This window comes from Euprymna scolopes, chromosome 10 (genome assembly GCF_053919585.1).
Source record: "Euprymna scolopes isolate OS-2025 chromosome 10, ASM5391958v1, whole genome shotgun sequence".
NCBI classification, from domain to species: domain Eukaryota; kingdom Metazoa; phylum Mollusca; class Cephalopoda; order Sepiida; family Sepiolidae; genus Euprymna; species Euprymna scolopes.
The window spans coordinates 23126399-23141428 of NC_136491.1; the positions used below are offsets into that span (position 1 = coordinate 23126399).

Here is a 15030-nt window from a genome sequence, read left to right on the forward strand (position 1 = left end):
CAGTCCGAGAGAAGCAGCCCAAGGGATAGATCAGTCGAAGGGATGAGGAAGGCGAGATCCATGGAGGTGTTCAGGTTAGAAGGGTGCTCCCCGGGGACGGGGGGATACACTAGCGTGGAGCCGGTGGAGAAGGAGGAATGGCCAGCCCTCGTATTGTCGGATTCACCGATCCCAGCAGGACAGAGAACACCGCAGGCAAAGACGGTGGCAGAAGCAGTGGTAGCAGCGGCAGGAGTCCAGTCCACGGGTGAACAGCTGAGCTGGGGACCGAAGGAGAGGAAGGCAAAGTCCCCAGCTTACTACAAACAGCTGTTTGAAACGAGGTACAAGGAGCTCGTGGACGGGAACAACATCAAAGTGGTCCCGCAAACATTGGAAGGAATAAGGGAGCGCTCCGTCTCCCTACTGACGTTGGATGCCAAAGGGAAGGGACTTAAAGGCGTCCCGAAGGAAAGAATGATGGAACTCCTGGGCGAACTCAAGATCCCGGCCCAATACGCCGTAAGAAGATTTAATGCCATGTGGGAGGTCCTCTTGCCGACAAAGGAAGAGGCACAGAAACTGGCAAGAGGGGATCTCACATGGCGGGACATCCGCATCAGACCAGAATATTTGTCAAAAAGGAGAACAGCGGTGACAATTTCAGGAGTCCCCTGTTTCTTAGAAGAAGACCAGCTGGGGGCCATCATGTCCCAGTACGGGGAAGTCGAAGAAGTGGAAGCGGTGAAAGGCCCCCGTAATATCAAAACAGGGGAATATAAATTTCTGATGCGGCTATCAAGGAAGGAGTTCCATGAAATTCCCGCCCAATTGACATGCGAGGGTTGGTCCATGGTGGTCATCGTGGAGGGCAGAAGACCACAATGTTGGCAATGCCAAAAACCAGGGCACGTGGCCAGATTCTGCCCTCAAAGGAAAACAGCAGAGACCAGTAAACAAGGACCAGCTCAGAGCCAGACGAAGGAGCCCCCGATGGAGGTAGATACCACTACAAAATGGAGTACGGTGGTATCAAAGAAGGGGAGAAAGGTGGAACCGGCTCCACGAGCAGAAACAAGACCTACAGTAACGGCTACAAAGAGAAAGATCAGTAGCAGGTCATCCGAATCAGAGAGCGACGGAGGGGATGACAAACATCAAGAAAAAAGAGAAAAAAAAGACCAGCCCACTGAATCTCCAAAAAACCAACCCCCCCAAGAGGATATTCAGCCAACCCCTCCCCTATTCACCACACCAGCAAGCGAAACGGAGCGTTCGGAGGCTCCAGTGGAACCAGTCGAAACACCAGAACCAGTTGAAATGACGGCAGAGAAAGAAGCCCCGGGAAAGGAAGTAGAAGAAAAGTCGGCAGTAAGAGCGGAAAAAACCAGAAAGTTCCCTTTCTGGCCCGGGGAAAGAGTTTGTGAAGCCGACATCAGCAACACGGTCAGTGACCTCAACGGAAGGCAGAGGAGGTACCTGAAAGAACTAGAAAGCCTCTCAAAGGTCGATAAAAAGGAAGTCACTGACCCAAGAAACTTTCCGGACGCTCCGTCATTAATTACATTCGTCCGAGTGAATAGGGGAGGTAGAGCGAAGGCGCTCTGGAGAATGGTGGAGGAGGCAAAAACAGCGTTTAAGGGCCTCAAACTAGTAGACGGGGAGCACCCTTCACTAAGTAAGATTAATACCCAATGCGAGGGGAGGGTCCCGCTTTATGTTCACCCCTCCCTCTATAGGGCACTGAAAATGACGTTCCCCTTGGACGTGGGGGGCCTGGTTCGAGACGGACGGCTTACGTCCGACCTGCTCACGGGCAGTCTTGGTCAGGCCTTCGACGTCCTCACTCCCGAGTACTTTAGACCCTTAGTTGAGGAATACTTCTAGTTAGGGAATCATGGCCTTGAACCTGGCTAGCTTAAATGCGAGGGGCATGAGGTCTCGAAGCAAGGCTGCTCGCGTGCTGAGGGACCTCATGGCCCTTGAGGTAGACATAGCTGCAATACAGGAGACCCACTTTGTTGGGGCTGGGGACTGCGATGTGCTGGTGAACGATTTTGATGTTTACTCAGCATATGGCAGTTTCCAGAGCCGGGGGGTTTCTGTGCTAGTAAGTCGCACCCTATCTGCGACGGTTACACTTGTTCATGCGGACGCTCATGGGAGGCTGGTCGTGGTTGATGTTGCCGTTAGCAGCAGCGCATTCCGGATCATGGCAGTTTATGCGCCCAACATCCAAAGTGAGAGGGTTTCCTTTTTTCGGCGGGTGGAGGGGTTTCTCTCTTCGGGTCCGGAGCGAGTAGTTTTAATGGGGGACTGGAATGCCATCCTGGACCCCAAGTTAGATAAGGTCGGGGGGCCTAGTGGGACGGGTAGGTGTGAAAGCAGCCTGTCTGACCTGATGGCCTCGTGCGATCTGGTCGACAGGTTCCGTCTGGATCACCCCGGGAGGGAGATGTGGACGTGGCATACTAGTGCGGCCGCCAGTCCAAGTACATACTTGGACAGGATGTTAATTAGAAGGGGCGACGTAGATTTTCTATCTTGTCCCACGTTCCACTGGTTAGGTCATTCGGACCACAAACTTGTGTTGGCCCGTTTGAAGTTAGGTAATAGGCCTAGGTTGGCTGGCTACTGGAAGATGAACGCCTCCTTGTTGGAGTCGGTCGACTTCCGGGAGCAGCTGACGACACTAATTCAGAGGGAGTTAGTGGGGGCGGTTACCGGGAGTAGGTGGTGGGTTAATCTTAAGGTCACCATTAGGCATTTTTGTGTCCAATATAGCCAAAGCCTCGCTTTAACTAGGGCTCGGACCAAAAAGCACCTAGAGGATAGATTGACCCGGGCGGTGGCAGGGGGGGATTCCCTAGATCTAGCACTAATTAAGGGGGACCTCAGTCGCTTGGCTAGCGAGCGATATGAAGGTCAAGTAGTTAGGGCTAGGTTAAATAGAGTCTCCAACGAAGCCGTGAACGTTGACGCTGTTGAGCGTGGGGCCGCTTTAAGACGCGGCTCGGATGGGTACATTCGGGAGGTGAAAAACCTGGAAGGACGTTCTCTCGTGTTGACGCGGGAGATCTGCAATGGGTTTCGGCAACATTTGGAGGAGCGCTTCACCAAACTACCCAGACTCCGCGGCCAGGAGTTTGGCAGCTATTTAGCTGGCTCGCCCCGCCTTACTGCGGCCCGAGCGGCTAGTTGCGAGGGGGTGGTTACGGAGCGTGAGGTCATTACTGCGTTGAAGCAGGTTGGCCACAACAAATCTCCGGGGCTCGATGGTTTGCCCTACGAATTGTACTTGAGGCTGTCGCCCATGTTTGTGCCCCTTTTGACGGGCGTGTTTAACCACTGGTTTGCCCAGGACTCGATCCCGAGGCAGGTAACCAAAGGAGTGGTCACGCTTCTGAAGAAGGGAAACCAACATGGAGGGGGGAACTTAGAAGACTATAGGCCCATAACTCTGCTTAACGCAGATTTTAAGATTTTGGCCCGTATTCTTGCAAACCGACTGCAGGTTGTTATCGACGAGTCGGTCGAACCGGATCAGAATTACGCTGTGAAGGGTCGAACAATTCAAAACAATCTGCACTTGGTGCGCACGATAATAGAGGGTTTAGAAGACGACACAGAAGCCGCGCTGATCAATTTAGATCAGTCCAAGGCGTTCGATAGGGTGGACCATGGGTTCCTGAGGGCTGTTGTGGAGGCCGCCGGCTTTGGTCCGGACTTCCGCAAGTGGATCTCCGCCCTGTATCGTGACCCCGCGGTGGTGGTGCAAGTCAATGGTAGGTTGTCGGAGTCCTTTGGGGTCTCCCGGTCGGTGCGGCAGGGCTGTCCGCTGTCGCCTCTGCTCTATGTCCTGGCGTTGGAGCCCTTCCTTCGCAAATTAAGGGACGAGGCGGCGAGACCAGTCCTACGCGGCATTGCTCTACCTGGCGGCCGATTTGCCAGGGTGTCCGCGTACGCCGATGACGTCACCGTTTTCGCAGCCAGTCGTAACGACATCGAAGCGGTGATAGAGGCGATCGCTGAGTACGAAGTTGTCACAGGGGCCGTGATCAATCGCAGCAAGTCCGTCGGCCTGCGGTTGAGCGCCTGGACCGGGGTAAACTCGCTTCCAGGTGCGTTCGGCTGGACTGATGGCCCGGTTAAGATCCTCGGTGTGTGGTTCGGGCCGGATCTCCAGCTGGACAAGAATTGGTCGGAGGTACAGACTAAGGTCGAATCGTCTGTCGTGACTTGGATTCGGAGGAGATTGTCCTTGAAGGGTCGTGCGGAGGCATGCGCCACTTACGTGTTTCCGTTGATCCTTTACCGTTTATCTGTTCTTCCCCTGCCTGCGGACCGCTGTAAGGCTTTAGAGCGACTCCTTTTCAAACTGCTCTGGAAGGGAGGGAAGCCGTATGTCCGTAGACAGGTCTGTACGCAGAAGCTTAGCGAGGGAGGCTTGGGGATGCCTGATCTGCGCAGCCATCAACACGCAGAAAGACTGGCGTTCCTGAGTCGGACACTGATAGAGGAGGCACCCTGGGTTCCGGCCGTGCAGCGCGCTTTCCCACGGCTATTAACCAACCCCGCCGCCGAAGGTCGCCGTCGACCAGCGGGGGAAGGGCGCTTCCTGACCGAATGCCGAGCCGCCCTTAGGGCATTGCCGGGGTCCAATGACCTTGCACGGCCTAGGTGGAGGCTATATGAGGAGTTAGTGGAGGGTACCGCGAACGACCCGCTGGTGGAGCGGCTACATCTGTCGAGGGGGGAGGTTCTCTCGCTTTGGAGTTGGGCGCCCGCCAGTAGCTACATTAATAATTCAGAATTTTCGGTAACGTGGAGGCTAGTCCGGGATGCGTTGCCTCTCTTCGACCGACTTGCCAGGGATTTCCGGGATCCCGATTATTATTTTCCCCCGTGCCCACGCTGCAACGATGAGAACGAGGACGAAACGCGTGAACACGCGTTCTTTCTTTGCAGCGGGGTGCGGAGTCTCTGGAGGTATGTCGAAGGGGTAACGGCTCGCATCGACCCCGAGCGGTCGGTGCCACTTGATTTGGCGTACGTGGTTGACAATGTGGACCCGCCGTTTATCAGGGAGAAACGGGCGGTGTTTCTGGCGATACTGGCTGTAGCTAGGTTAGTGACGTGGGTTACACGTCTGAGCATTGTCTATGAGGGGCAATCTGCTTCCGATCAGGATCTGGTCCTTTATTTTAAGCATCAACTTAAAATGAAAATCAGATGTGATTGGAAAAGATTGCCCCGCATCGACTTTGATAGGAGATGGGTGCACAACACTAGTTTGTGCATCCGACGAGGAGCCAGGTTCGAGTTCGTGTTTCCACCCTAGTGGTATTGTTCCTAAGGTGCTGAGGTTTGGTTTTCTCGGAACCCAGCCCCTTATGTAAAGTAATATAAGGTCAACCTTATACGATGGGTAGGAGTAGGCTAGGTAGGTGTTTAACCACCAAGAGTGGATAGCTTATGCTTTATTAGGGCCTAGACTAGGGTAGTATGCATGTTATCCTGTTCCCGTAGTCTTTTATTTTTTTTTCGTTAGATTGGCACTAAGAGAGCTTCCAAAGATGCCCAGTCCACTTGTTTATTTTGTCCCCGGCCTATTTTTTGCCCATTACGCACTTTTATCTTGGAAGACGCCATCCACCCCGGTTTACCCCAACCCCAAGTTATTTTTCACTCATACCCTTAGGTCCTCCACTCCCCTCTAGGGAACGACCTGCTTGCTTTCACCTCTTCCCCCCGGGGGAGAGGAGCGGAAGACAATGGGCGTTTCACACGACAGACCAGCTATTAGGTAGGGAGGGTCCCTTACTAACCTGCCCCCATAGGCATTTTGTTTATTTGCTTTCTTTTTCTTTCTTTTTGGGTGTTTTCTAGTTTGCCCCCCTCCCCATCATTTCACCCCCATTTTTATAAAAAAAAAAAAAAAAAAAAAAAAAATATAATAATACTTTATTTTGTATATAAACAAGTTTTGTTTTGTTCCTGTACATAATTGTTTTAAAATTTTTTAGCGTGAATGTCGCCCGCCATCCGTGTAAGCTGGGGAGCTGTTATTTTAAGTAGGTCCTGGTAAGAATGTAAGGCGGTTATGCAAATAGTGCGTGATAGAAACTCTAGTATAGGTTTTTACTTAATAAAGTACTTGCTATCAAACGCAAGTCTAGCCTAGGACTAGCAAAGACCCCTATTTTTCCCCACTTTCCCCCCTACTGGCCCTGGTGCCTAAGTTGTTACGGACCCCAAATAAGGCCTTGGCAGTAGATAATGCCAAGGTCGGGGCCGTAACGACTAAATAAAAGCTTGGTTCCCATGCAAAGCTCCGCACTTGCTCACGGTTCCCCTACCGTTCGACGCTCGCGCAACTACTGTGACTCCAGTCCTTACACTGTAGCAGTCCAGTTCACCACCACTACCGTGGCTCCGGTCTCCACACCGTAGAAGTCCACCACCACTACCGTGGCTCCGGTCTCCATACCGTAGAAGTCCACCACCACTACCGTGGCTCCGGTCTCCACACCGTAGAAGTCCACCACCACTACCGTGGCTCCGGTCTCCACACCGTAGAAGTCCACCACCACTACTGTGGCTACGGTCTCCACGCCGTAGAAGTCCACCTCATCACCACGACTCTGTCCGTACCTGATGAACACTGAACCCTCAGTGTTGCCAATTCGCCGTCCGTACCTCTCATACACTGACACCTTACTCAGTGACCGTCCGATCTGAGCGCCTGTCCGTACCTGATGAACACTGAACCCTCAGTGTTGCCAATTCGCCGTCCATTCCTCTCTTAAACCCGAGGCTAACGCACCAGTACTATCCCAGTCGGACCCAGGTCGACCAATCACCCGCACCAGTTATCACGCCGACTTCTCCGACGTCGTCTCAGCGTTCCAGCCTACGGCGAACCAACAAGCATCCCCCTGTCAGAGTACACCAGCAACGGATCCCGGACCAACGTCGTCCAGTGAGAAAATTCGCATTTTTGCCACCCTTTCGTTTGCTTAAATAAAAGGCGAATCGTCGTTTTTAACTAAACCTCCCGAGTTTTGTCATTCTTCTTTGCCTAGCATGCTGTTCACCTTTTGCCTGTGTTTATTTTGTTAGTTGCTGGGTCGATTGTCTCCGGACGGCCGGCCCCCGCAACACTGTGCTCTCAAGTGTTGAACCGTCTGGATTTCCATTTTGAGGGTGCTGGCAATGGTCCTGTTGTCATAACCTGGATCGGTAGAGAGCATGAGTTGTGCAGAGCGGTGCATCTTTGATCTCGCTCGTTGAACATTGTGTCACTCTCAGACTTGATAGAAGGCTCCTATCGTTTTTGGGATTTGTACATAACTGGCCAACTATTAGATGATCTGCACCAAAAAAAAAAAAAAAAAAAGAAAGAAAAAAAAAGGAAGAAGAAAACCGGCTTTCAGTAAACGGAAATGGAATCACGTTGTCTTTTCCAGGGCGACAATTTCATCGTTCCACTTGTACACTACTTCAGATTCCAGTAAAAACGCCATTTTGTAAAATCTCGATTATTCCACCATATTTACATATTGCAAGCTTGCTTTTCTTCAGATTACATTATAAACTCGACTTTTTTTCCATCGCATTCTGTTTACTTATCATTTACCATCTATCTTTTAAATAGCATTCGGATTGATTTAAGTCTAAAATTTTTCTCTCAAAAAATGATTCATATGAAATTTCGCGGAAAATTAAGAAGCAAAATATGAAAGCGGGAGGGAGTAAAAAGTAGCCAATCAGAAAGAGCGTACTTTTTGAACGTCGTTGGCTGAATTTCAAGATGGCGGGCCAGCGACAATTACCGACCCTCGACACCAGAACTGAATTGGGAGAACTCGTTCGAAGAAGAACCGAAATTGCGGTAAGACGAAATTAAAACACAAATATCGCCCTTAAATCTGGAATAGTTTAAAATAAAATAAACTCTCGTTTTTCATTTTATTACATATTTTTCCTTTATTCTTATTGGCGGGAGCTTTCGTCTCCCTTTTTTAAACGATCGCAAATTCATCCTCTCTAACTCTATTCATTTATTTAAATTAAAAATATTATCTATAATTAATTAAATTTAATTTAAAGTATTCGCATTTTAAAAAATGATTAAATATTACAACTAATACAAGTGATTTGAATTTTATTTGTTGGTAGATTTTTATTTTTTTATTAAGACACTTCGGGTTTGTTTTTAGTTTCGCTTGGGTTTCCTGTCGAACAAAGAATAATTTCGGTTTAAATAAAATATTTCTACTTTTGTCAATAAATAAATTGTAATTATTTAAAAAATAAATTATTTCGTTATAATAGTTTCTCCTTTTAATTTTAAAGTCAAGCCTAAAAAAAAAAAAGAAAAATTTATTTTTTAATCTACTTTTTCTGTTACGAGTTATCTCCCTTTAGTTTTTCTTTCATTCATTAAAAACAATTTTTGTAAGTTTTGAAAATTTGGCCATGATCGAAGTGTAGTATCTGTTCTAACACTTCTTCCCTTCTGTTCTCTTTTAGTGAAGGAGGAATCGGTTAAAGTCGATTGAATGCGACTTCAGCGAGTTTAAAACCAATTTTTATATTTAAGTTCTCAAATTTATAAAATTAAAATTAATTTGTGCTGCAACTTATTGATTGTACCGCAGTTACCGCACTATTTTTAAAAAATGATATTTTCAAGTTTTACGATATCTTTTTTTTTTTTTTTTTTAAATTGTTAGGTAAAACACCAGAATAATCATGAAACACCGCCCTCCGCATGTTAAGAATGGCTTTCTAAATAATATTATTTAAGTACGATACAATAAGTCCCTAAGTACCAAAATAATTCGGTATTTTTTTACGATCTGTCCCAGCGTAGTATAAACACCTTCCAACCTCCCCATGTTAAGAATGGTTTTCGGAATAAAGACTCCCAACCTCCCCATGTTAAGAACGGCTTTCGAAGTTGTGGGTGTTTATTCCGAAATCCGCTTTTAAAATGGGGAGGTTTGGGGTGTTTACACTACGCTGGAGCAGGTCGTAAAAAAATAATAATTCATATTTGGAGTTGTATAAAGTTTATAAAAATTGTGGTTAAAAACAAGTTCCGCGTGTTTGTTTGTTTTCGTTTTCAGCGATCGTTCTGCTGCTGCACGATGAATGCCCTGGAAAAGTTTCTGACACGTCTCGAAACATTTATTGTATAAAAAAAATGTATCAAAATATAATTTTAATGTATTAATATAATTTCTTTTCAATGAGTGATTCCCGAAAATAAAATAAATATGATAAAAACCTGGGTACTCATGCATGCAGAGAGTGAGTGACCCGTGTTGAAATAATAACGTTATTATTTTAAAAGCCATTCTTAACATGGGGAGGGTGTTTTGTACCTATTCTGTACTTTAACCTTACAATTGAATAAAAATAATTAATCTTGGAAATACGATTTAAAAAATAGCGCGGATCACTCTCTGCATTCGCACCAAAACATGAAATATTTATAGATTGTTTTTAGATTTATTTATTTATTTTTTTTTACGGTAAGGTTGTATAAAAATGTACCAAAATATAATTTTAAAAACATGAAACATTTACAGAGGTTTAAGAATATTTTTTTTTTTTTTGTGCAAAAAGATTGTATAAAAATGCATCAAAATATAAGTTTAGTTTGCACGCACTTTTAGAAAAGGAAGAACTATCGACCCGTGTTCTTTGACTGACAAACGACATACTGTTGGCGGTTCTTGAAACTAAAATGCACACATTCGCCTCATGTCACTCACATGCAGAAGTGCCAATGGAATTTTGTCATAAATATATGAAAGTTTGGGTTTGTTCTACTGTACACAGATTCGAAAAAGTTGTCACAAAACAAATATATAACAAATAAATGTTATCAAAGGCAAGATAAGTTACTTTTCTACCTAACTGAATATGTTTTTAGTGTTCATATTTAATGTAACATGTTTATTCAGATCGAAAAACATAGTGTTTACCGATGTATTGGAAAATTTAAAATGGCAGCCGACTCTGTCTTTGAGGCGGTAAGTTTGGGAAAATTAGTTATAAATAAAAAAAACGGACAAAATACTGTTAGAAACTCGCTCAATATATGTTACCGTGACATAGGCGGGGTTTTAACAGTATTTTGACTGTTTTTTTTATTTATAACTCCTTTTCCCAAACTTACCGTCTCCGAGAGAGAGTCGACCGCCATTTTGAATTTTCAAATACATCGGTAAACACTGTATGTTTTTCGAGCTGAATAAACATGTTACATTAAATATGAACACTAAAAACATATCCAGTTAGTTAGAAAATTAACTTATCTTGCCTTTGATAATATTTATTTGTTCTATATTTGTTTTGTGACAACTTTTTCGAATCTGTGTACAGTAAAACAAACCAGAAAGTTTTTTTTTATTAACACTTTTCTAGTGTTATCAACAAAAACAAAACAAAACAAGCAAACGTAATTTCGTTTCATGTTTAGGAACTTCCGTTCCATAAACCAGTTCTGTAACAACCACGTGGGTAACACGTGGTTTGTTTTGTTTACATTTCAAAGATTCAATTTCTTGGGAGGGGTTGACCAGTGTTTCTGTTTCATGTACACTTTCATTGTTCCCATTCCACTACAATTATTTCATCTTCTTGAATGCCTTGAATAAATATTTTTTTTCATTTTACAAATATAATTTCTTCAAATTTACATGCTCGCATTTTCTAAATATTTTATGGAGAGTAGAGAACGTGAATCGAATCTTGGGTTTACTTTCGCTAGCTTCGTAACCTTTGCTTCTCTTATTTTATTCTTAAATCCTCACATTCCATGAGTGATGATTCTGACAAAGGGGAAAGAATTTTTTTTTGTTTGTTTTCGGAATCTATCCATTTACCACTTTTTTTTTTTTTTTTTTTTTTTTTTTTTTAGGTCCACCTCCACAATTTTCTTTTAAATGACGACTTTTAGAAGTTTTCGACTATGCTGAATATGAAAATCGCATCGAAATGTTGTATAAGTAGTTATCGAGATATAAAAAGTTGTATTATGCATTGTATTCTTTGGCGGCCGTCTTTTTTATGTGCGTGCATTGTCAGTCATAGATGAGTAGATTTGTTTATGGCGCGCACGCGCGTAAAAAAGATGGCCGCCAAAGACTACAATGCATAATACGTTTTATATCTCGATAACTACTTATGTCTGCAAAATTTCAATGCGATTTTCGTATTCAGCATAGTCGAAAACCTATAAAAGTTGTAATTTAAAAGAAAAGTGGAAGTGGACCTAATCTAAAAAAAAATACCTTTTTTTTTTTATCTTGAAGTGATATCTTTTTAGCTCCCTACACCAACTGGCTTCATACTTTGTCTGGAGCGATTTCCATAAAAAAAAAAAAAATATTTATTCAGAACCGGATATACTCTCTTTCTGTGTGTAAATGTATTTTTTAGTTTTTCACACTCCTATATTTTTATTCGCATCGAAATCTGTGAAATCGCCCGGAGGGAAGCTTCATATCCCTCCATGCAGTAACTTAGTCCGAAATATGTTACTCTACATTGCACTCTAGAGAACCTACTGTTTCTTTTATAAAATTATTTTATATAAACATTTTAATGGTGAAATGTCTTGTCCACCATTTTCTGCTTACAATAAAATCAACGACTAATGGACATAATTCATAATTTAAATATCACAGTCATCATAATATTGGCTAGAAATTGTTTACTGATCAAATTTTATTTTCTTCGTGGAATCTATAGTTATTTTAGGCACAGATAAAGAGTAGGGGAAATTATTGATAGTGGTTTCAGCTAGATGAGTGTTTTTCGTGAAAGTCAAGCTGGGGGTGGGGGCATAGGTTGGAAGTCAGATCAGCACTTGCCATAGTGACAAGCTCGCAATGTCTCTTTTATGGGAAAGAGGTTGCAGGGAAGAGAAAAGGACATCCCCCACTAGGCTACAAAGTCTAGTTTGAATTCATTCAAGGCAGGATAAGGTCTCCCTAGAAGCTCCTGGCCAGTACTCCATCCTTGGACATACTCGGCTCTTATGCAGATAGAGAATTGCATCATCTAATGATTAAAAAGAACTAGATGTCAGTGAAAAAAGATTCAGTTCTTTGTATCCCTATTAATTTTGAAAACTAACAAAATACACTTCAAGTCTTGTAAGTTTATAAAAAATAGCTTTAAAAATTACTACAATAATTAAGAAATAATTGTTCTTTGTATTATTAAAGCACATGAAAAATAAACAGCAGGTTAAAGGGAGATAATTTCTCAAGGTTCACAGAGAAATAAATAACTTAATCAATTCATACAGGATTTGTAAGGAGTTATTTTGTATTTGGCTTTGTAGAGGTAATGTTACCAAATTATATTTTTGGATAATGGCAAAATGTTGACAATTCTTTTGTGTGGTAATTCTTTGTTCATTTGCAACTTTTACAGCGAACTGTTACAGTTTCAAAATCAGCCTTCCCTAATTTTAATATCCACATATATGTTTCATCTTAACTAAGACTTATCAGTATATGTATATATAAGTGTTGAACCCTGGACTAAAGCTCTTTATGGCTACAGCCGTTGTAACAGCTGTATGAAATAGTAGAGAAATAAAACCAATTCTTTCAAACAGATTTACCTTAAACCCCTGAGAATATTTGTCTTCCCAAGGGAGACAATTTTCGCAGTATTGACAAGTTAGAAGTTTTTGCTATTTCTCACTGTGTTCTTTCTCAAAGGAAGCTTTAATATGTGAGTATGTTTCTAGTCTAAAAATGAATTTCTTCACATTCAAAAAATAAAATGTCTATGCTTACGGTATTAATGATGTTCTTATAATAATATTAATGACAAGCAAAAACTTGAAATGATAAATACATTTAATCTCGATATGTTTTGATAAAGTTGATGTTTTTCTGGAATGAGAAATATATTTAATCAACAAATATGTTTTGTTAAAGCTGATATTTTTCTGAATAGCACAAAAATTATTTTTCTGGACAGAAAGATCAATAATACACAACAAATAAGAGTTTATTAATATTTCTATAATAATAGTGTCTATTGTATTTTAAATATAGTACTGACTCAGATGAGATAAATTAATAAGTGCTAATAAATACTCGGAAAGTAATATTATGCTACATAGTTCAATACAAATAATAAAATCAAATTGTAAGAAACAATGGTTAATTTACTTCAGTCCAGCATCTCTTGGCAGAAAACATTCTGTATTTTTTGCCCTGGTTCTTTCATATGGTCTCTTTTTTTTATGTAAAATTTTGCTGACTTTTTCTTTGGTGAAAAACCATTGCACATCGAAATTACTATGAGTTTCCTTTTTTTTTTTTTTTTTTTGTACATGGTGGTCATCACTTATCAAGGCCTGGAAGCCACTCGGGAATAAGGGTTATTGCGTGTACAGTAATCAATGAGATAGATCGTAGTACTCGATTAGATTTGATAAAGTTCATCAGGAATTTGTTTATATTGGACTTGAAGATATCTAAGTTGTAGTCAGGTGGGAAACAGGCAAACAGAAGAGAGTTCCACAGGCGTGCACTTCTAAGAAAGAAGCTTTGTTCGTGGAATCTACATTTTGATTTAGGCAAAGATAAAGAGTGAGGAAAATTATTGATAGTGGTTTCAGCTAGACGGGTGTTTTTCATGAAAGATTGGCACTCACACCATTACAACAATAATCACACATTATTATAATGATATTTGAAAACAAGGCTATGTCAAAGGGAGGTCACTTATATTCTTGTTGAGGGTTGCTAGATTAGCATTTTTAAAGCTAAATTTTGTGAATTTGGCCTTTTTTGAAGCATTTTGGCCTCCAAAAGTTGTATTTGGCCTTTTTCAAAGCGTAACTTATGGACTGGCCAAAGAAGGAACAAGCAGAATATTAAATAGATATTACAAACAGTTTCTTATCTTTTATCAAAAACTGTTTTTCTTGATAAAAGCAGATTTTACAAGCACATCAGATATGTTTTTAAGTTTTTTGTTATTTTATGATGAAACTAGCGGGGGGACCCGGCGTTGCCCAGGGGTTTGAAGACGTGTGTGTGTTGGGAGGGGGGAGGTTAGATCAAAACATGACCGGGTCTTTGGAGGTGTAAAAGAAAAAAAAAGTTTTAGTAGGAAGGTAGGCTTGAACCCCAAACCCTTGACGCGAAGGTGGAAACGAAAGGTAAAAAAAAAGACAGACACCTAACCATCTCGGCCACGAGGGGAGAGGAATTGATAAGCGTGTTAAGTTAACAAAATTGAAATTGACAGGTGCGCGGAAGTTAAGTCGCGTGGTGTTTCACCTAGTTTTGCGCTGCAAGTCAGTTTCTGTTTTCCCCTGCCCCATCGTTCGCTTTTCGAGGATGCGGCAATCGAAAAATATCTCGAAAATAGCTGGTAAAAGTCGGGCAAATTAAAGATAGCCTCGACCCCCCCCCCCCCGTTCTTAGGTTGTAGATATTATGATTTAAATGTGATATAAAAAGTTTTAAGGAGTCAGCCGACCGAGAAGGCCGACGAAAACAGCCTTTTGCAGACATACACAAAAATGCACACACACAAACACACATTTTTGCTTTTATATATGAGCAAACAATTAATAAAATATGTTAAAAAACACTTTGAAATGAGTTAAAAACATATTTAATCTGAAAAGGAAACACTAGATAAATGGATAGTCCTTCATCCGCGGAGTTTCGAAGAAATACTCTCCTTCTCATCAGAGGGTAGGAATTAGCAAAATGCGGGATCGGATTTTGCATGCAGAAGTATTTGATGAAACAACAAGTAAGTCAAAGATCTTACTTGAAAACAAAATAAGTTAAGCAGAGGGAATATGGTGAAGAAAAAGGTGATTACACATGAATGGATAGTCTGGTGGAAGATAAAAAAATCCAGTGACGGTAAAATCCAAATGTAAAACTTCAAGAAAGTTAAAAGAATTTCCATTTGTACAAGTAAAATCCAGACTATCCATTCATGTGTAATCACCTTTTTCTTCACCATATTCCCTCTGCTTAACTT

The 15030-nt window shown here is 42.3% G+C and overlaps 1 protein-coding gene across 1 annotated transcript in view; it reads left to right on the forward strand.

The window, feature by feature from the left end:
• The first annotated feature begins 7715 nt into the window (after positions 1 to 7715).
• Positions 7716 to 15030, forward strand: part of LOC145285865 (uncharacterized) — a 48678-nt gene continuing 41363 nt past the window's right edge. Inside the window, exon 1 of the mRNA XM_080134309.1 lies at positions 7716 to 7873. Coding sequence (XP_079990435.1) covers positions 7793 to 7873 — 81 coding nt within the window. The 5' untranslated portion in view covers positions 7716 to 7792. The remainder of the gene's footprint in view (positions 7874 to 15030) is intronic.